We start from the raw sequence: 20873 nt of genomic DNA on the forward strand, positions 1-20873 counted from the left end.
TCACAGCACATTTGAGAAGCAGTCATTATTTCCCAACTGCCTCAGGGATGTAAAGAATTCTTTTCCCAAGAAGTAATGTTGAGGGCCTCCATAGAATGTGAGGCCCCTGATTAGTTGTCCTCTGGAAATCATCTATGGGGCTAAGCTTAAGTTAACCCCAAAGGACCCATATCTCAGCCCACATATATGACTGGGGTGACAGAGCCTACAGAGGGGTTGAACATAAAACAACAGGCAGATCGTGTGTGTGTGTGTGTGTGTGTGTGTGTGTGTGTGTGTGTCTTAGGTGCCTCTCAAGAATCAGATACTCACAGATGTGGTATGTTTTTGAAGTTGCCAAAGGGACCCTTGACGCGCTGCCTCAGTTCCTGTGCCCAGCAGATGCCGCCAGCCATAGTGGGCATGTTCTTGTGCACGGGGGAGAATCCTGGAGACATGAACAACTATCCTGAGGCAAGGGGTGGAGCCCCCAGCTCCCTCCACCTCAGGAGAGCCTTCTCTAGTTAACCCCACATTGCTATATCTATTTCCAGACAGAAGTCAAATGCTCTGCTAAAGAGACCTTTGGGAGAATACAACAGCTCAGAGAACACGGGTGCTCCGCCCAGTCCTCCTGATTGAATTGGTCTAGCGGCTGGTCATAATTATTTTTTAGGACACCTCAAGAGAGTTTTACATGAGCATTGAGGGTCGAGGCAGCAGTCTTAAACAGATAATTTCATCTCTCTGGGACTCACTTTTCTCATTAAAAAAAAACTGGGGTGGCATCTCCCTTGCTTAATAACAGCCAAAGGTTTCTTCGAGAATTCTGTCAGGTCATAAATGGACAAGCCATGTGAATAATGAATTATCCCAGCAGCCTGCGTATTATGATCTTAGTCCACATACTGACTTTACTTCTGTATAAACAGTTAACACAATTTAGCAAAGGTGAGATTTCATCTACAATCAAAACCATCCAGCTTCTCTGGTAAAATTAGAATTGTCCACTCTCTACTGGCATTTCTAACTCTCAGTCGGAGCTGAGAGGGGACAGTCCCTTTACCTCATCATGAGCTCCATTGCAGAGGTGTGACAGCTCCAGATTTTATTAGCTGTACACTCTATCTTACACATTTGAAAGTGGAACATGAGTTTGTTTCTGGCATGTTTCTCATTATACGCATGGCATGTGTGTGGGGATCTGGGTGAAAGGTCAAAGAATCAACATTGAGAAGTGATTGGTTTCAGCATGAGAGCCAGACCCTACCGAAGATGCAAAGAATGGCCACCAAAGGACTGTGGCAAACAGCTCCAAGGCTGGGTAGATGGAGGAGATGGTGCTGAGCCACACACAGATGCCAAGTGATGCCAAGGGATGCCAACTGTCCCTTATCAGCTTCCTACTAGTTTCTCCCTCCAGAGGCATAGTGGCTATGGCAGTGCAAGGGACAGGGAACTTCTTTTGGGGGCTTGTAAAATGTACACTGAGTTATGATGGCAATTAACTGGTGTGGCCACAGATCCATCAACTCACCCATCATGCCAAAGCCACAGCTGACCCCTGGTGGTCAAGATTTCACTGGTCTAGGTCACCCTGGCAATCTCAGCCTCCCACACTGGGAAATGAAATGCACAGTTCAGTGAACTCTACAATCACCCAAGATGATCTGGAATTTCCACCAAATGAACTATGCTGGTGGCTCTCAGAGGACATTGTAGATCCATGTGTGAACAGTTGAATACAAGATGAGTGAGTGCCTATTACCCATCCCAGTCACAGAGCACACCCTGCCCATCCCCCTGGCAACCACCCTACCATGCTCTGCCTCCTTCTGGATGTGCTGACTGTAGATGACCCTCACAGCATCCAGTTCTGTGCTGAACATTCGGATGAGGGCCAGGTATTTTTGTGATACATCCTGTGCTACCAGGGGTCTTTTGATGAGGGTTCCTGTGATGTCCAGTAGCTGTAGAGAGGGAAGATGATAAAGATAGGCACTTTACCTTTCCAAGACAGCAAAAATTCTGCTTCCTGTTTGACCTTCTTCTTCTCCTCCTTCTTATGTCTGAGTACATGAGGGATACACATATTTTATGGTGGGACTGTAGCTGTCCCACCAGCATGTGGATATCTGGAACCTTCCTCCTCTCCTTTCTTGGTTTCTTAGTTGTTTGGGGGAAGGGTAGGAATAGTGTTTTTGTAAAGGAAGTTCTCACTGTGTGGATCAGGCTTGGCCTGGGACTCATGATCCTCCTGCCTTAGCATCCTCAGTTTTAGGATTGCTACCCCTCTGTTTCACTACACCTAGTCTTTCTTTTGTCCTGCCGGGTATCTATCACATGTTCTTCTGTTGCAAGGATCTAAATTAAAGGAAAACCAAGAACACCAGCAAGGTATACTGAACTACACACAGAAGATAGGACACAGGAGAGAGGCGGTGATGGAAAGAGACAGAAGAAGAAAGTTTCAGGAATCAGCTGCCATATCAGTCAGACATGGCAATTTGAGGTATTTTTCTGTATAGTAAAACCAGGGCCAGGTGTCTCCTAAATCAACAGAAAATAGAAATGGTTTAATGATACCTGGGTTGGGATTTTTCAACTGTGATGCTGCCTGAGGCTAAGCCACATAGGAATTCGGCTGTTTTGGTATATGTGCTAGTCTTCCTAAACCCGAATCAATTAAATAAACAATTAAAACTGTGGTTGGCAACCTTCCTAATCCTATGACCCTTTAATACAGCTTCTCATGTGGTGACCCCAACTATAAAATCATTTGCATTGCTACTTCATAGTTGTAATTTTGCTACTGGGATTTGTTGTAATGTAAATATTTTTGGAAAGAGAGGCTTGTTGCCAAGGGGTTGGGGCCCACAGTTTGAGAACCATTGAATTATACTTTCTCATCTCTACTTCATACTTCAAGTCAGAGGGTCACTCAGCAGTGCACAGCCAAACTTGGTGCATGGCTTTGCTTCATGGGACACTTTTCAAATGAGATTTTTGAGAGAGAGAGAGAGGGAGAGGGAGAGAGAGAGAGAGAGAGAGAGAGAGAGAGAGAGAGAGAGAGAGAGAGAGAGAGAGAGAGAGAGAGAGAGAGAGAGGAAGGAATAAAAGAGAGAGAAAGAAAGAAAGAAAGAAAGAAAGAAAGAAAGAAAGAAAGAAAGAAAGAAAGAAAGGAAGAAAGAGAGTGGGGTAACTAAGAAAATATATGCTCTCAGTTGAAAATATTTATTCTCTTGAGTCTTTGCAGAAAATAAAAGCTGCCATGTCTTGCTTTAAGTCAATGAAAATGAAATAGAGATACAATGTTAAGTTCATATCCACAAATCCTAACACTGGAGCAAAATTGGCCCTTGTGTCCAAGACCCCAAAATGTTACCAGCTCATTTTCCACCAAGCCATTCCCTCATTACTCTTTAGCAGTAACCTTTAAATCCTACAGAAGGGGAGAGAGGGCAAATGTCAGGATCTGGTTAGCTTTGTTCAGAATCTCAGGTTGTTCTAAAAAGTCCTGGGTTTCCAAGCCATGCCATGGGTAATAGCTGAGCACAGAGACGATGCAATGGGGGTGAGGCAGATCCTACATCAGCTGTCTCTGCGGACAGATATCTTTAAGTCTCTCCCCAATGACTCCAGGTGCACTCTGAGCCTATATAAAGGTGCTGGCCCTTTTCTAAGGAAGTCTGTAGGGGCAGCCTTTTCTCTATAAGCAGATACAGAACAGAAAGTAGTAGATCTTGTGTGTGTGTGTGTGTGTGTGTGTGTGTGTGTGTGTGTGTGTGTGTGTGTATACAGGCCAGAGGATCAACTCAAGTGTCCTTCCCCCAAGTACCATCTACCATTGTTATTTTAAACAAGATCTCTCATTGGCTTAGAACTCAACAAGTAGGCCAGGTTGGCCAGCTACAAATATTCACTTGACTATATTTTCAGCACTGTGAAAGCAAGTCTGATTTCCTTTTAAAAATTTGATCTCTGGGAACTGAACTCAGGTCCCTGTGTTTGCAAAATAAATATTTTTCTAACTGAGCTATCTTCAGCCTGAGAAAGCCGCTCCCCTTTGACGACTGCATAAGAGAGCAACTGTGTTCTGTGCATTCTCTGCTGTTAGGGACTCAAGCCTCCTGTTAAGAATATGCAGACAAGGTGGCTGATAAATCACTGTGGCCCTCTTGCAGCACCGACTTGAGGACTTGGACTTGCACATCCCCTGACCATGACTTCCCAGCTACATATAATGTTAGATGATTATGGAGTGGTAACAGGAGTTAAGTGATCTCTCTGGCCAGCTCCCCAAATCCTAACAATTACTTATTTGTATTAATTTATATCCACTGGAACATTTGCACTGGGTGAAGAAGAGGGGAAGGTGTTAATTTTTCTATTTGTGAGATGACCAAAAGAGAGACATAGATTGGGCAGGAGGGACTGGCTGGCTGTGGTTTCCCTAGCAGTTTCCAAGAGCTGTTAAGAAGAGTTAGGGCTCGATAAGGGATATGCTTTTATGAAAACACTTTGAGAGTCTGGCCGCAAACAGAGATGTTTGGGACCAGGGCCAAGGCTATGAAGGGTTCATTGCTCTTTTGTCTAGAATCCTTGCTCCATGTTTTCAAGAACTGAACATTCTAAAACCTGTAGATAAGAGATATGCTCCTTGAATAAATATAGATGTTCATTATGGGAGGATCCAAAGAACGTCAGAAAGGCCCTAAACAACTTCCCTGTAGAAGAACTTCTGAAGGCACGCCTAGACACAAAGCCCATGTACCTCTAGACACATGCAACAGTGTCATAGGCAGAGTAAGGGACAAGCACAGTGTGTCACATGAACAAGTCTCAGAATAGCAGGTGCAGAGAAATTCCGAGATTGAAGTGAGTCATGTCAGTTAATGGTATATAGGGTTATTCTATGGACAGCCGTAAACCATTCATGATGTATAAAGAAGGATTGCTGAAATGCTTATTAAATACCCACCCCCCCCCACACACACACAGGACAGTAAATGGAATATGGCACACTTGGGTTATTTAATATTCAAGAAAAGCATAGATTTGCCCAACCAAAGTTTATGCCTCTTTGACAATTGTTCTATACATCATTTAGTCTCTGTTTGGACATTTTTAATAACTAGAAATTTAACTGCTTAAGAAAGTTCATTTTGAACAACATAGATGAAAACATCTCTTCTCTTCTGAACCAAAATGGCCCCCTCCCTGTGACTGTCTCCTAAAACAAGTCCTGAAGGCATCAGGCCTCTGCACAGTTCATTGGAGACCGCTCCCACCCTACTGAATCCCACATCTTACATCAGCATCCCAATTGTGTAGCCACTTATGCTCTCACCATCCTAAACCATCTCTCTACTCTTCTTACCGCCTGATATAGGGCAAACAGGACCAGGGCCAGAGTTATTCCACCTGCCAGTGCCTGAATCCTGCAAACCCCTTCTTCATAGAAGCTGTGCTCAAGGCTAAGTCAACCTAGCCTTAGTAGTTAAGCAGCCTTAATACTTCTGAGCTGTGGTTTCAAGACAGTCACCATACAGCACCTTTTTACTCTTAATGGTGACCCTCATGGAATCTAAAAGGAGCACTGACCTTTTCAAGGCATTTTAAAAACTTTTAAGAAAGCATAAATGATCTGCCTGAGAAGCACAATTATATATGCTCATTGCCCCTCCCCTCGGGTTTGCCGGAAGGAATTAGAAGGGCACACTTACTATCCTCTGATGCAAGATGAGGACACATGGGTGAGACTTCTGCTTCATTTGCACTAACCTTAAAGGCATGTTCCACATCAGGTGCATCATCAAAAGCTTGAATTAAGATAGTCCCCAGTCTCCGGTCAAGATCTTCCACTCTTTTGTTAAACTCACAGACATCATTTTCAAATTCCTGAGGAGACATCGCATGGACGTAAGAAAACCTTGTTTTTCTGCAACCCAATCTCAGCAGAGCCTTGACTGCTAACCTTTGTGCTGAAATCAGTTATACCAAAGATTTATTTAATTCACTAAACGTCACTGCATGTCCTAGTTTGCTCCTTTGTTGCTGTGATAAAACACTGAACAAAACCAACTTGGGGAAGAGAGGGTTTATTTGATTTACACATCCACATGACAGTCCATCATGAAAGGAAATTGGAGCAGGAACTTCAAGCAGAAACCTGGAGGCAGAGACTGAGGGAGAAGCCATGAAGGAAAGCAGTGTATTGGCTTGGTTTTTTTTGGCTTGCTTAGCTGTATAATACAGACAAGACCTTCTTGCTTAGGGCTGGTAGTGCCCACAGTGGGCTGGGCCCTCCTGCACCACCCAATCAAGAAAATGCCCCCAGAGACCTGTTCAGAGGCCAGTGTAATGGAGGCAATTCTCCAACTGAGTTTTCTTCTTCCTAGGAATGAATGTCTAGGTATGCTTGTCAAGTTGACAGAACCTAACTAGAACACCCTGGGAGCATGATGCTCTGGCCACAATGGTACAGTTGAATGAAACATAAAGCTGGCATCTACCAACCTTACTTACTGTGCTCCTTTCTCTCCATTTCTGAGCCCCTTTCTATTCTGCCCAGTGTCAGCTCATATTACCCTACAGATTATTGAAGCAGCAGCAGCCCCAGGGTCAACATCTTCTCTTCCTCCCCCAATTCGAAATGCAGCTCTTTGCCAGAGTCTCCAAATTAATGTAGTCTTTAGAAGGAAAGCAAACTAATTAAAATAATACTATTCCTTCCAAATACACCTTAATTGGCTAAGACGGCAATTAGCCATTGTTCTTAAGTTTCTTAATTTAGCAAATAAAAACACAGGGTACACAGTTAAATCCGAGCTGCAGACAAACAGTTATATTTTAGAAAATACAAGTGTCTCTTAATTATTGTTCTTTATCTGGCAAACCTAAGCATGCCTCACCTCTTAGGATGTAGCAGATTTCAAGAAAACTTTGATGGCTCAATGCTCTAATTTATACAAATACTATTTGTTATTATTGTTGTTTTACAGGAGTAATGCGTGATCTTACTTTATATTTTAGAGATTTAGCTCTTTTTATTTATGTATGAGAAACTGTCTGTGTGGTGTGCATGTGAATGCAGGCACATGCAAAGGCCAGAAGAAGGTGTCAGATCTTGGAATGGAAGTTCCAAGAGGTGGTAAACTGCCCAGTGTGGGCACTGGGAACTGAACTCAGGTTTTGTGTAACAACCATCACTTCAGCCCCCGTGTTTGTATCTTTAAAAAAAAAACAAAGAAAAGTAGGAAAATATAGAACATTTATACCTTTTTTTAAAGCTATATTGGCATTGTGGTATTATGACATGCTTTCATATATGTATTCCATGTGTGTATACACACATATATATGGAATATATCAATGTATATATGTGTGTGTATATAATATATGTATATATTATATATGTGAATATAAATAGATATATAATAAATAGGGTATATGAGATTTTATACAGTTGTAAACCCATCATATATATATATATATATATATATATATATATATATATATATATATATACATATACATTCTCTTTTGTAATCTATCTTCTTCTTTCTTTTATACTTCCAGCTAATAGACTTTGATTAAGTCCTGTCCCCCTGGATCTGGCCAATAACGATCCCTAGAGGCTGAATGTGCTAATAATGAACTCCTGCCCTAATTTCTGCTTTTCCTCCTAGATTATAATTTCTTCTTATGTAATCCTGCCCTTTTTGGGGGGAGGGATTCCCTTTCCCCATCATATCAAGTTCTTTCTTTTCCTCTGGCACTTGACTTTGGGGGAACATAGGTGAAGCCTGGACTCTGTGCCCCATCTTTAGAAAGTTCTTCCTTATCTTTGCTTATCTTGAATGGTCTTCCTCTATCTAATCCTGAACCACCAATAAAATTCTATCAATATGCTTGGTCTCTGTTCGGCAGTCTGTTCTTGAAGCTTGGAGTTTCTTTGCAGCCTTATTGAATATAATTGGTAAAACCATGTGTTTAAGCTTTACAGTGATGTTTTGATACCTGTACAACACTGTGGAATGATCAACACAATGGACTTACCATGAGTGGTAGGCTTAACATGAGTTTTTATTTAAAATCTATGATAACTTATCACCTCATATAACTAAAAGTTGTGTGTGTGTGTGTGTGAGAGAGAGAGAGAGAGAGAGAGAGAGAGAGAGAGAGAGAGAGAGAGAACTATCCCATCAACAGACTTCAGATGCACAATATAGTGTTATTAACTATGATCACCACATTGTACATTACACCTGTAGAAACCACTCACCCTACATCAAGAAACACTTTGTTCTCATTGACCAACTCCTCCCATTTCCCTCTCACTTCTCCAATGGTAAGGTCTATTCTAGTTAGCTCTGCATACCTGACAATTTGACTATCTTAGATCCCAGCTTTAAGTGAGGTTACAAAGTACCTTTGCAAATAGTCTACTTTGCTCAGTTTAAACCTTTGAAACCTTAAAGTAGCCACTACTTCCTTTGCCAATAACCATAGATAGCATTAGTTTAGAACAGTCAATGGCTGGGTCCTTCTGATTTATCTACCTGTATATAGAATAATTAGGATCTTTCTAATGACACAGAAACAACAATTTCTCCTGACAACAATAAAAAATAGCAGAGCCACTAGGACCACAGAGCCATATGGGCTTCTTAAGAAAAACAACAAAGCTTTTAAATGTTTGAGGGCTGCAGCTAGAGGCAGCTGAAGAAGGATCCAGATTTGTGATTTAGCCCCTCCAAATCCTACCGTGCCCTTGGGGTCCAAACAGTCATAGGAGCAGTCCAAGAAGACCTTGTACATCTCCTCAAATTCCTCATGCATGCGTTGGACTTTCTGACTCAGGGAGTTTCCTCTGAGGCCACTGAACTCAAGCTTTTCCAGATTGTTGAGATCCAAGGCTGTCTTCAGAAGATCCTATCACGACAGTTCACAGAACCATTGAAGGAGTCATCACTACCGTCCCCCTCCCCTCCAGATGGAGGAGACTGAAATTATAAGTGTTATGGCTCCTTAGGAAAGTGCAATGTCTGGTTAGGTTATTGTTAGAATGGGTTGTTTAAACTCCGTAACAAACTGAAGGAACAAGACAGAGTGGATTCACACAAGCCAGAATAAAGAAATAAATCATGAAATGTATGCTTCAGCATCTCTGTTCTACTACAAATTACAAAAGATCATCATAACTTGTATGTTTTGAGTGGATTTTTATTCAAAGTGTCAATGTCAAGCTAGACGTGGTGATGCCTGTACTTCAGGCACTGAGGAGACAGAGGCAGGAGGATCAAGGCCAGGCTGTTTGTAATAGTGAATTCAAGGCCTCATGTGTGAGACTATAGAGGTAAAAAGTTACCCCGAAACAGCCCAGATGACCAGTTCAGAAGGTGGCTCTAGCCTTCTTGCAACCCTCTTTATCATATAAGACCCCCATCCCAACACACGTGTAAGTTTTCTTGGCACACCAAACCACATTGCCATCTCAGTGACGGAAGGCAAATACTTACCATCTCTTTCCTGGGTTTCTTCATCTGGTGCAGGGTAGTGGTAACACTTGACACTGTGGTGGAAACTAGCTTGAATTGGTGTAGGCATAGGACTGAAGTGGCTTCCAGGACACCATATGTATTACTGTCATCATTGACATGCCACATCCCAGCTGTGCTCAGAATTAAGTCGCAGATGGATGAGACAGCTCCAAAGCCTTGGGGTGGAGTCCCTCCCAAGCCTATGGAAGCCATGTCATGTCTAATAGTAGGGATGTCTTCTGAGTATGCTGAATAGGGAAGACTGAATTCATCCCTTGTGAAGACACACCTAAAAATCACAAAACCTCCAAACCAAGATCCAAGATGTGTTTGCTGTCAGAGCTCTCAGTCTATATACATGTTACACATACACATTCCCCCACACACATACACAATACACACACACACACACACACACACACACACACACACACACACAGATTATAACTGTTATTTTGGAAACAGTTGATAAGGAGTCTTGAGAAGATCCTTTGACGTCAAGAAGTTGGAATGGCGAAAGCAAATACCTGATCTGTGAGACATCAGGTCCTGTCTCTACCCCAGAACATCCCATGGCCAGTGGTCACCGCCACTACTGACACCAAGTCCAAAAGGAGTGACAGAGACACAGCAGTGAGGAGGAGCCACAAACTCCTTAGACTGCCAGAAAGTCACCCACACAGCCTCTGGCAACCACTCAGAAGTCTGTTCATTCAGCCACGCTGAGGCATAATCAACAGAAAAGCAGGGAGAGCAGAGACAGCAGCAAGAAAGAGACAGAATCATCAGGATCAGAGCTCTTGCTTCCGTGTGTGTGTGTGTGTGTGTGTGTGTGTGTGTGTGCTCGTACGTGTGTGAATCACTACTCTAAAATATTAGGATTTATGTTAGAGAGAGCACACCTCTCTAGCAGAGTGAAACCTCCAGTTCTATCTTCAGTATTAGAGAAGTGGAGAAAGGCTGAGAAGGAAGGAAGAGAAGGAGGGAATGAAAATACTAGAAGGAAACACAGAAACACTTCAAGGCATCAGTATAGGCCATGGCTTTTTGGACAAAACCTCCAAGGCAGAGGACACAGAAGTGAGAACAGATCAGTAGCAGAGAGTAACAGAAGAGATTGCAGGACTTCTGCACAGCAAAGGAAGCAATCTACAGAGTGAGGAGACACGGCAAGGAGTCAGCTGCGGACCCACAAAGTATTTACATGTGATTCCCCTGATGGAAAATTAATACCCAGAGTATATAAGGAACTTGATAACTAAAAGCCAAATAATCCAATTATAAATTGGATAAAGAACATGAATTAGACACTTCTGAAAGAACGAAATTGTATGAAAAATGAAGCGAGGGTTAGACTCAGTGTTGGCTAAAGAGGTTACACATGGTGCAGTAGAATTAAAAATGATATCTTTTGCGTGCTGAAAGAATCCACCTGTCATACCAGAACACATTAGGAAGATAGTTATACTATGTGCAGCTTTTGATAAGTGAATGTTCACACTGTAATTGTTTTATTTGTGTAGTCTCTAACGCATTTACCTGAATGAGAGGAGAGAGTCTGAATCATGGAAGAACACAGAAAGGCATCTGTGTGTTGACAATGTTTTATTCTTGGTCTGTGGTGGTTGTGCGGGTGGGGTAGTTTGTGTGATCATTATTCATTAAAAGTTTGTATTTACATTTTGTTTATAAGTAAAGAAAATCATGAGGCTTTCAAATTCATAAAAAACATTTAACTTTACCAGCTGTTAAGGAAACTTAACTTAAAATCACAATGAGATAGCTAACCACAGTTAGGATGGCTGGATTCTAAAAGACACAAGCTAACAAATATAAAGAGTTTAATAAGCCAACAAGAGAGAACAGTATGGAGGGTCAACTGATCAACTGGAGATGGATCTACCATAGGACAACCCCCACCCATTCCCTTCCACATAAGTATCTGAAGGAAACGATTTTAGCATATTAAAGAGGCACCAGCATTGCCCATACTTGTTGCTGCACTATTCATAATTGGTAAAATATGGAATCACCTTCATGTCCATCAGCTGGTGAATAAGCGAAATTCGTTATAAATAAATAGTGACATGCTAGTATATGTGCCAAAGTATATAGAACTGTAGGACATATATGAGGTGAAATGTCAGATGCAGGAAGACAAATAAGTCATGTTCTGTCATATGTGGATGCTTAAAACAATGCAACCCAACAGTGCAGTGGTGACTCCTAGAGATAAAGAAGGTCACGGCAAAGGTGGGGGTGGAGGCTTCATAATTGGGACACAAACACAATCAGATGGGAGTAAGGTCTAGTACTCCCACATAATGGTGGAGACTGGAATTTCATCATAACACATCTGATAAAGAATAGAAAGGATGAACTCTAAGGAGGAATGAAGTATCTACACTTTGGTCTTCCTTCTTCTTGATTTTCTTGTGTTTTGCAAATTGTATCTTGGGTATTCTAAGTGTCTGGGCTAATATTCATTTATCAGTGAATGCATAGCAAGTGACTTCTTTTGTGATTGGGTTACCTCACTCAGGATGATATCCTCCAGGTACATCCATTTGCCCAAGAATTTCATAAATTCATTGTTTTTAATAGCTGAGTAGTACGTCATTGTATAAATGTACCACATTTTCTGTATCCATTCCTCTGTTGAGGGACATTTGGGTTCTTTCCAGCTTCTGGCTATTATAAATGAGGCTTCTATGAACATGGTGGAGCATGTGTCCTTATTACCAGTTGGAACATAATACCCATGGAAGGAGTTACAGAGACAAAGTTTGGAGCTAAGACAAAATGATGGACCATCCACAGACTACCCCACCTGGGGATCCATCCCATAATCAGCCACCAAACACACACTATGGCATATGCCAGCATGATTTTGCTGACATGACCCCGGTATAGCTGTCTCTTGTGAGGCTATGTCAGTGCCTGGCAAATACAGAAGTGGATGCTCACAGTCATCTATTGGATGCTACACAGGGCCCCCAATGGAGGAGCTAGAGAAAGTACACAAGGAGCTTAAGGGGTCTGCAACCCTATAGGTGGAACAACAATATGAACTAACCAGTACCCCCAGAGCTCATGTCTCTAGCTGCATATGTAGCAGAAGATGGCCTATTTGGCCATCATTGGGAAGAGAGGCCCCTTGGTCTTGCAAACTTTATATGCCCCAGTACAGGGGAATGCCAGGGCCAAGAAGTGGGAGTGGGTGGGTAGGGGAACAGGTCAGGGGGAGGGAATAGGGGACTTTCAGGATAGCATTTGAAATGTAAATGAAGAAAATATCTAGTAAAAAATTGAAGGAAAAAAAAAAAAAGAAAGAAAAGAAAGGAAGAACTCAAAGGCTCCACAGAGTAATGGGAACGTGAAATGCTGATCATCCTAACTTGATAACATGTATTGCATAAAGCATTGAAATATCACAGTGTACTCCATAACATTTCCAGTGCTTACATGTTTACGGACATGCTAACTACTCTGGTTTGACCACCATGCTTATAGACACACGACACATGATCACTAAACGTGCACAATTCAAATAATCATAAGATACTGGCTGGGAATCCTAACACATGTACAACCCTACTACTAGAGAGGCTGAGATAGGAGAACCATGATTTCTAGGCCAGCCTGGGCTACATAGAGAGACTTTGACTCAAAGAAACAACACTATTCAACTTTATATGTTTAGAAGAAAAGAAATGGATCCTATGGAAATGAAAATGACTCCATGGTAATTCATATCTCTTACTAGCTGCTTCATTTTACAGGAGGAAAATATTTGTGCCTTGGAATATTTCCCCAGTAGTCATTCTTCACAATTGTGTGGATGTCGATTTCAATTTGTTGAGAAATCCTCTCTAGCCATTTTAAGAAGACAGATGCATCTTGATATATTTGGTTATAGCAGAAAATGAGATGATAATTTCATTTTACTTTTTTATTCCTCAAGAAGCCTTGATGCATGTTCCTAGGTTGGGGGGGCATTCTATTGATAATCTAAGCAGTAGATCACGGAATCAGAGTGGTAGTTAATTACTGTATTTTCAGAGAAAGTTTAGTTTGTGACTTTCTCCAAAGTTCTTTCTTTGTCTTAAAACACCAAACCCCACACTATTGCTGATGCCATGAAGCGCTTGCTGACAGGAACCTGGTATGGCTGTTGCCTGAGAGGTTCTATCAGCACCTGACCAATACAGATTCAGATATTCACAGCCAACCATTGGACTGAGCCTGGGGACCCCAGTGGATGAGCCAGGGGAAGGACTGAAGAATCTGAAGGGGCAACCCCATAAAAGAACAATATCAACTAACTGGACCACTCAGAATTCCCAGAGACTAAACCACCAACCAAAGAATATACATGGAGGGAGTCATGGCTCCAGATACGTATGTAGCAGAGGATGGCCCTATCTGACATCAATGGGAAATGAGGCTCTTGGTTCTGTGGAGGCTGGATGCCCAGTGTAGGGGGATGCTAGAGTGGTAAGGTGGGAGTTTGTGAGTGGGTGGAGGAGCATCCTTATAGAGGAAAAGGGGAGGGGATAGAAGGGGGATAGGATGGGGGTTTTGTGGAGTGTTAACCATAAAGGGTGATATCATTTGAAATGTAAATGAATAAAATGATTTTTTTTAAAAAGGCCACATTTTCACTGCAGGAACTAGAGACACTACAACAGGCTATCCTGCCAGTTTCTGCTGCCCTCACTGTCACCTATAGAGAACACTGCTTCCCTAAAGTCAGATGTAACCTCCCCCTGGGGTATCTTGTTATTAGAAAATGATAGATATTTATGTTTTATCTAACTTAAACATATAGTGGATGAAGCATTTATTTGGGGCTCATGGGGAAGATTGGGGGGCTTTCCTTCAACTCCTATCAAAAGGGCTGGCTCCCCCTTTCCACCCCTCAACACCACCCCTCTCCTTTCTTTGTTTGAGCTTCTTTTCTGAGATCTTACTGTACTCAGGCATGATAATATTTAACATTATATTGTGTTAATTTCTACCCATCTTTCCCAGGAGTTTACAAATATTCCAAAGGTCTCCCAGATTCCCCTGTGCCTGAGAGAACCCTCAGAGCTGAATCAATATTTGGTGAATGAAGTCATGTTCTTTCTGCTTTGACTTAGCTACCGCACATGCAGCAGAAGGTGACAAAGGGACAGAAAACCTAGCGAGCAGGACTGCTGAGCAGAGAGTGAGAATGTGGAAAGCTAAGGCAGGACAGCCTGCTGTTGAAAGGGTCTTTGACACGTGCAAAGTAGATACTTTTGCAGTCCTACTCTGAGGAAAGAGGCAAATGACTGAATGAGCACAGGAACAGACCATGTAGGTTGAAGTTAGTTAACTGCTGATGTGTAATCATTTTAATCTACAAAAAGTGAGCAATTCCTGGGAAGCCAACAAATAAAGCACATAGCTTTCAGACAGTCCAAACAGACTGGGCTGCCTAGGCAGGCAGTGAGCTCTTTATCCCTGGGAAGATTCTGTTGCAATCCGCAGTGGATTGTGCTGTAGACAAGATCTCTGTAGCTGCAGACACAGACTTTGTACATAAACCACAACACATCTTGGTTTCTTAATTTACACATAGGCTCTTTTTACAGCCCGTTTAAAAGTCCTCGGTGACAGATAAAAGGCAAACTTAAACCAATAGGGTTAAATATTTTTTAAATGTCAATGGTTATTAATCCTTGTAGTAAAACCATGAAATGCAGTGTGCTGTGTACAGGATGTGCATAGGAGCCTTGGAGCTAGGATGCACGTCATAGAAGAGCTGTGACACTCATGCTCATACAACCCTGGTCCTGCTCTTTGCTGGCTTTGTAGCTTGGAGCAAGACACTGAGATTCTAAGGTTCATTTGCCTAATCTTTAGATGGAAACAGTGATATTTAACATACAGTGGGATTAGGGACAGTGATATTTAACATATCATGTGGTTCTGCAGAAGTGGCCAATGTAGGATGTCAGTAAAGTCTCAGCATTATAAATAATTGTGAGCATCCCAATGCATCCTGATGTCATTAGATACTGGATCAGTAAAGCTCTCGGAGACGCTGCCACTCTTTTGTAGGCAGGTATCACAAAGCGCCTGGGGTCTCAGAAGGCTTACTGGGTTGACTGGGACCTATTGTTATGAAAAATGATGCAACATTTAATAGTGGTAGCAGGTGGAGAGATGGGGTTCAATTTGTGCTCTGGCCCATGAGATGGGGAATCAAAACCAGAGGTAGTGGCAAGCTTCACCAACGGCTACTCTATTCCCGAAGGAGAGGTCACGCCGCCCGTCTTGAAAGAAATGTCTTCGGAATTCATTAAGGGAGAGCACAAAGCAGATACTCACAGATGAAAATCTCTAAAGGTCATTTGAAAAAAGGACGGGTTTTCTTTACCTTTCGACTGCCACCGACCTTATGCAGCTAATGGTCTCACACGTGACCATGTGTTCAAGCTGGGCTGAAAAGGAAGCCAGCCCAATTAGGCCAGGAATGAAAAGAGGATGGGCAGAGTGGCTGGAGATGGCAGAGGGACCACAAGGAAATGTGGTGTGTATCAGGTCAGCTTATTACCTCTCTCCCTGCTAATCACTCTGCATAAAGCCCCAGCAGGGAATCATTTTGTCTCCAAGTGAATCACAGCAATTTTATAATGAAAGAAATGAGGGCTCTCTCTAAGCGGCTCCCCACACCATTCGCAGGGAAGAGGCTGCAGGCAGAAACATAAACAAGGACGTTCAGATCCCACAATATTGTGGTAAAATAAGTGAACTGCAAGCATGCGTGTGTGCTTGTGCTGGAGTATGTTGCTCGGGAGTAGGAGGAGCCAAGGAACCCAGAGGCATGAAGAGATGATGGTTTTCTTCAGTTCCTTGGCTTCAAAACTGCAAAGATCTTGCGTACTTTGGATGTACCCCTAGGTCAATGGTTCTTCATGCATGGTTGCAACCCTTTTGGGGGTCAAATGAGCCTTTCATAGGGTTTGTCTAAGACCATCAGAAAACACAGTTATCTGCAGAGTTATGATTCACAACAGTAGCAACATTGCAGTTATGAAGTAGCAATAAAAATAATGTTATGGTTTGGGGTCAGCACAGCATAAGGAGCTGTCGTAAAGGGTCACCGTGTTAGGAAGGCTAACCACTGCCTTATGTGAAGCCATAAAGTCCAATAAAGCCCTTCCTCGGAAAGGAATCTAGAACTATGTGGGCAACTACTTAACTAAAAAGATCTAGAAACGATACCATTAAAAGCAGGGTATTCAAAATAGAAAACAGCAGAAATAACACCACAAAGCCAGTTTTAGCCAAATACGAAGGCAAGGAGGGAAGGAAGGATGGAGAGCAGGAGGAAAAGGAAGGGGAAGGGAGTGAGGGAAGGAGACATTTATGGCACCCTGGAACATATAGAAGTTTAGAGAGAAGATTACATTCTCCTGCAAACAAATCCAAGTTCAGCATTCTGCACTGGGTGGCTGTGCATAAATTAATTGATGTATCGGATTGAACTGGTTATTAAAGATGGGTATTGATGATTGGCTTTTCTGAGGACAGCAATGGTCCATGCTCTAACTGAGTGCCTCATCTCTCTCTGTTTGGAGTCTTCAGTTTCTACGACAAGGATTAGGTCGTGTGGAGCAGAGCATGAGGAAGAAGATTGGTATCCTGCTGTCCTGGGAAGCTGCTGCTCCACGGGCTGCGCATGCTCCGCAGACTGCGCACCTTTTACCAGCGCACACCACATGATCGCACACTGCCTTTCCACCTTGTTTCAGCAAGCACCCAGAAGGGAAGCGTGGACCTGTGCAACAAAATTCTCTTGTACAAAAGAAGCAAAAGGGTAAAGAGCATCACAGATGAGAGGATAGGAGGCTGGGAGCAGTGTGGATATTAGAAGGCAGTTCCTTGCACAAGCAAATAAGAGCTAAGGGTACCAATGTCATTCTATTCATCTCACTTCTATTTATTAGTCGCAGGTGCCAACACCATGGTGGTCATATATTGCATTAGAATAGACGATGAAGAAGGTTAAGTCCATGCTAATTCTTGCTGTGGAGAAACAGATTAATCCCATTTGAAACAGACATTGATCACCGCGATACTCGGAATGTTAACTAAAGGGCTACATGAAATATGCCAGAACACAATCGATAGTCCCTGGTCCTGCTGCACTGAGCTGGAGAGAGAAGAGATGGGGGAGGAAAAAGACAGAAAAGGGCAAGGGGGATGAATCTGAGCCAACACTGGGAAGATAAAAAAATAAGGAACAGGGGCACTGTGCCCAGGAGCAAAGGAGTAAGTAGCCCAACACACAAGACAGACAACTTAGGAAGGACAGAAGCAAAGGGACAGAGAGTAGGGGACATCAAGCTCTCTCCAGTCAAACCAAGGCAACTTCTTTGTATGCATCTGAGCCTTTGATTCAGAAAAAAAGCCCTAGAAGGGAATACTCTGAGATAATGATTCCCAGAGGTCTGTAGCCAGCTATGCTAATATTTACTGATACCCCGTGTACATTAGGAGCCCTTATGTTAGAAAGGTCATACCATTAGTACGTATGTACAGGGCTGAAGCCCCCTCCCAAACAGTCACTGGAGGCTTGTTTTGAGGCTGGAGATTCTGCAAACATGACTGCTACAAAGCCCAGAGTCCAGGGTGTCCATCACCTTGGCTACACAGCAGCAAGGAGTTGATGTGGAGATGAGAGAATAATGAATGGAGGGGAAAGGGACAAGGGGTTGAGCAGCAAGAGCTGTGCTGGAAGCAGCCGAGAGAAAATGAGGCATTTAGGATGATGCTACATGTGAATTATTAATACTCCCCTGATTCTGAGGAAGGGTTTGAGGTAAGTCTTTCATACAATCTAGCTTCTGGCTTTCTCTCATATATTTTTGCCTTTATGAATTTCCTCAGTGAATTATTTTTCTAGTTCAAAATTTATTTCCTCTTGTGTATTTTGCTATTTTTTTTCAAAGTTCTCCCGAGTTTGCCCTCTCCCCCACCTCTCTTTTGCTCCCAGTAATCCACATGTACTTTCATTATGACATTTAATTCACCCCAGTGAAGTTTACCGATCCTACCTCTTCTACCCTGAATGTTCTGTGCTAATTTATCTCTCTTCTCCTATACTATGACTACACGTCCAGACAGTTCTTTAAGCAATATTCTATTGATCTTTGGGTGCAGCACTTACCTCTGTGACTAGAATCTTTAATATGCATTTTTAAAAATTTGACATGAACAGGTTTAGTCTGTTATTGTATTATCTTTGTCATCTAATGGTTTTGTTAGGATCATTACAGAATTTCCACAACACATCTCTCTTGACCCCAAATCTCTGCTACTAATAGCTAGGAGCATAAGTCCAATACCCTTCTCTGTTCCCTCAACTATTGTTCTAATACTGAACTAGATGTCTTCAAGTTATTTCTAACTATGTATTTCTTATTTTGACCCTATCCTTTCCAAAAAAAAATTCAGTCAGGTTTCATGAACTACCTTTATTGGATGATTGTAACTTCCAGCCCTCAGCAAAGAAGCTTCTCTTTACAACACATGGAGACCATCACAGAGAACCATAACTGGGCATAATACAGAGGCCAACGAGTTGTGGGGAGCCCGTCCCTAGTAGATACATCTATACCACATCTCCTGCTGGGGGAAGACATGGGAAGAAGGGCTGGAAAGATTGTAAGAACCAGGAAGTGTGCTGTGGAATGTCTCTCCTAGCAATGATTGCATGAAAAAGCCCAGAACAATGGTCACATCAGTGGATACTTTAACAGGGAAGCATGGGAATTTTATTGGCTCCACAACTAGATGAAGAATTATATATAGCTTCTGGGAAAAGAAAAATTAGAGTCTCCCAGGAATAAGCCTCCTGATTAGTTGTCAAATACAAAGCAGTCATTAAAGACATAAATGACCCAAAACAACAGACTCAGCAGGTTGCATATATATATATATGTATATATATATATATATATATGCTGAGAGTGGCAGGAAGGAGGAAAGAGAAGTAAAGTGATAAAAATATTTTTAAAAAATCAAAATATAATAAGTAAGCTCATAGCTGTAAGACACTAAATTTAAAATTTAAAAACAAAATGTCTCATGTCTTTTCCCTTTAGTACTTAAACTAAAATTCATATTAATGTTTAAATATTTGGAGGCAAAGATGACTAGGAATCATACATGTTCTTTTTGCCCCAGGGATGCACCATTGTTGAGGATTTTGAGCCACCGGGCAATCTAGGGGGAAAGGGAAGTTTGAAGCAGCTGCTCTGTGAGAATGGGCAGCTGTATGTCGACCTGTTCTTTTAGTTTTGCACACTGAACTTTCCAACCTGGGTATGTTTGGAAACAAGCAGAATTCACAGACTGACTTCTGGGGCTCTCATCCTAAATGCCTATGATAAGAGTCTCAGACTTCTGACCGAATCACCCCTGCTTAATAGTAAAGCCAAATGACAACTATTTACTGAAACTTTCTATGATTCCTTCAGTCAACCATGGGTGACTATTGTGTTTGAATCTAAAACGTTACCCATGGGCTCTCATGTTTGGATGCTTCATCACCAGGTGGTGGAGCTGTGTTGGGAGGCTATCGAATGTTTAGGAGATAGACCAGAAGTAGATCAGGCCTTTGAAGTATAAGCTGTAAGGCTTAGCCAGTGGTTCGAGCCTTCCTCTCTGCTGTCAGTTTCGTCTCTACGTGAACAACCACTGCCATGTATTCCTGGTGCTGAAGATGGTGCTTGCTTTCTCGCTGACTTTTGCCTCCATGATAGACTAAAATTCTCTGTAACTGTGAGCCAAGACACATTTTTCTGGCCACCAGGAAGCATCTGAGGTTTTGTGCTTACTCCTGTGTTGGAGCCTGGGGTAAATGAATATACTCACCTCCACCATGTGCACTCGGCCCAGAAAGCCATCCAGTCGCACAAACACCAGAGATGCTTGGAAATCCCACACCCTGACTTCAGAATCCTCCTTGAAGTAAGTGTGGAGGTGCTCCCTTCTGTCCTGGAATGCCTGTTTGAAGAAGCTTAAGGTATCTGAGACCACTTGCAGTTTTTTCTGACTCTCTTCCACCTCACTTCTCAGGAGGTCTTCTGGGCTGAGGTAATTAGAGGCCTGGGAGGTAAATAAATTAGTATCTACAAGTATAATGGCAGCTGCAGGATAGCTCATAACTATGTCAACACTGTCTTAGAACCAAATAATTGCCCATGTAATATTTTTCACAAGTACACCACAGAAAACCTCTGCCCAAGCTTCCAGTTCCACAGGTGACCGTGGGCCAGTGTTTAAATCCAACAATCTACATGTTCCTTC

The 20873-nt window shown here is 42.4% G+C and overlaps 1 protein-coding gene across 10 annotated transcripts in view; it reads right to left on the reverse strand.

The window, feature by feature from the left end:
• Window positions 1–20873, reverse strand: part of Dnah9 (dynein, axonemal, heavy chain 9) — a 337258-nt gene that overhangs the window by 293477 nt on the left and 22908 nt on the right. For 9 of the 10 annotated variants that reach the window (XR_003949434.1, XM_017314522.2, XM_006533212.4 and 6 more), the window contains exons 6-10: window positions 20439–20672; window positions 8749–8916; window positions 5764–5880; window positions 1799–1949; window positions 313–427 (exon numbers count right to left, since the gene is read on the reverse strand). Coding sequence is in view for 9 of the 10 variants with exons in the window: in XM_017314522.2 (XP_017170011.1) it covers window positions 313–427; window positions 1799–1949; window positions 5764–5880; window positions 8749–8916; window positions 20439–20672 (785 nt within the window). In the remaining variant the exon portion in view is untranslated. The remainder of the gene's footprint in view (window positions 1–312; window positions 428–1798; window positions 1950–5763; window positions 5881–8748; window positions 8917–20438; window positions 20673–20873) is intronic. The other variant, XM_006533213.4, reaches the window with a different exon arrangement.

This window comes from Mus musculus, chromosome 11 (assembly GCF_000001635.26).
Source record: "Mus musculus strain C57BL/6J chromosome 11, GRCm38.p6 C57BL/6J".
Classification (NCBI taxonomy): Eukaryota; Metazoa; Chordata; class Mammalia; order Rodentia; family Muridae; genus Mus; species Mus musculus.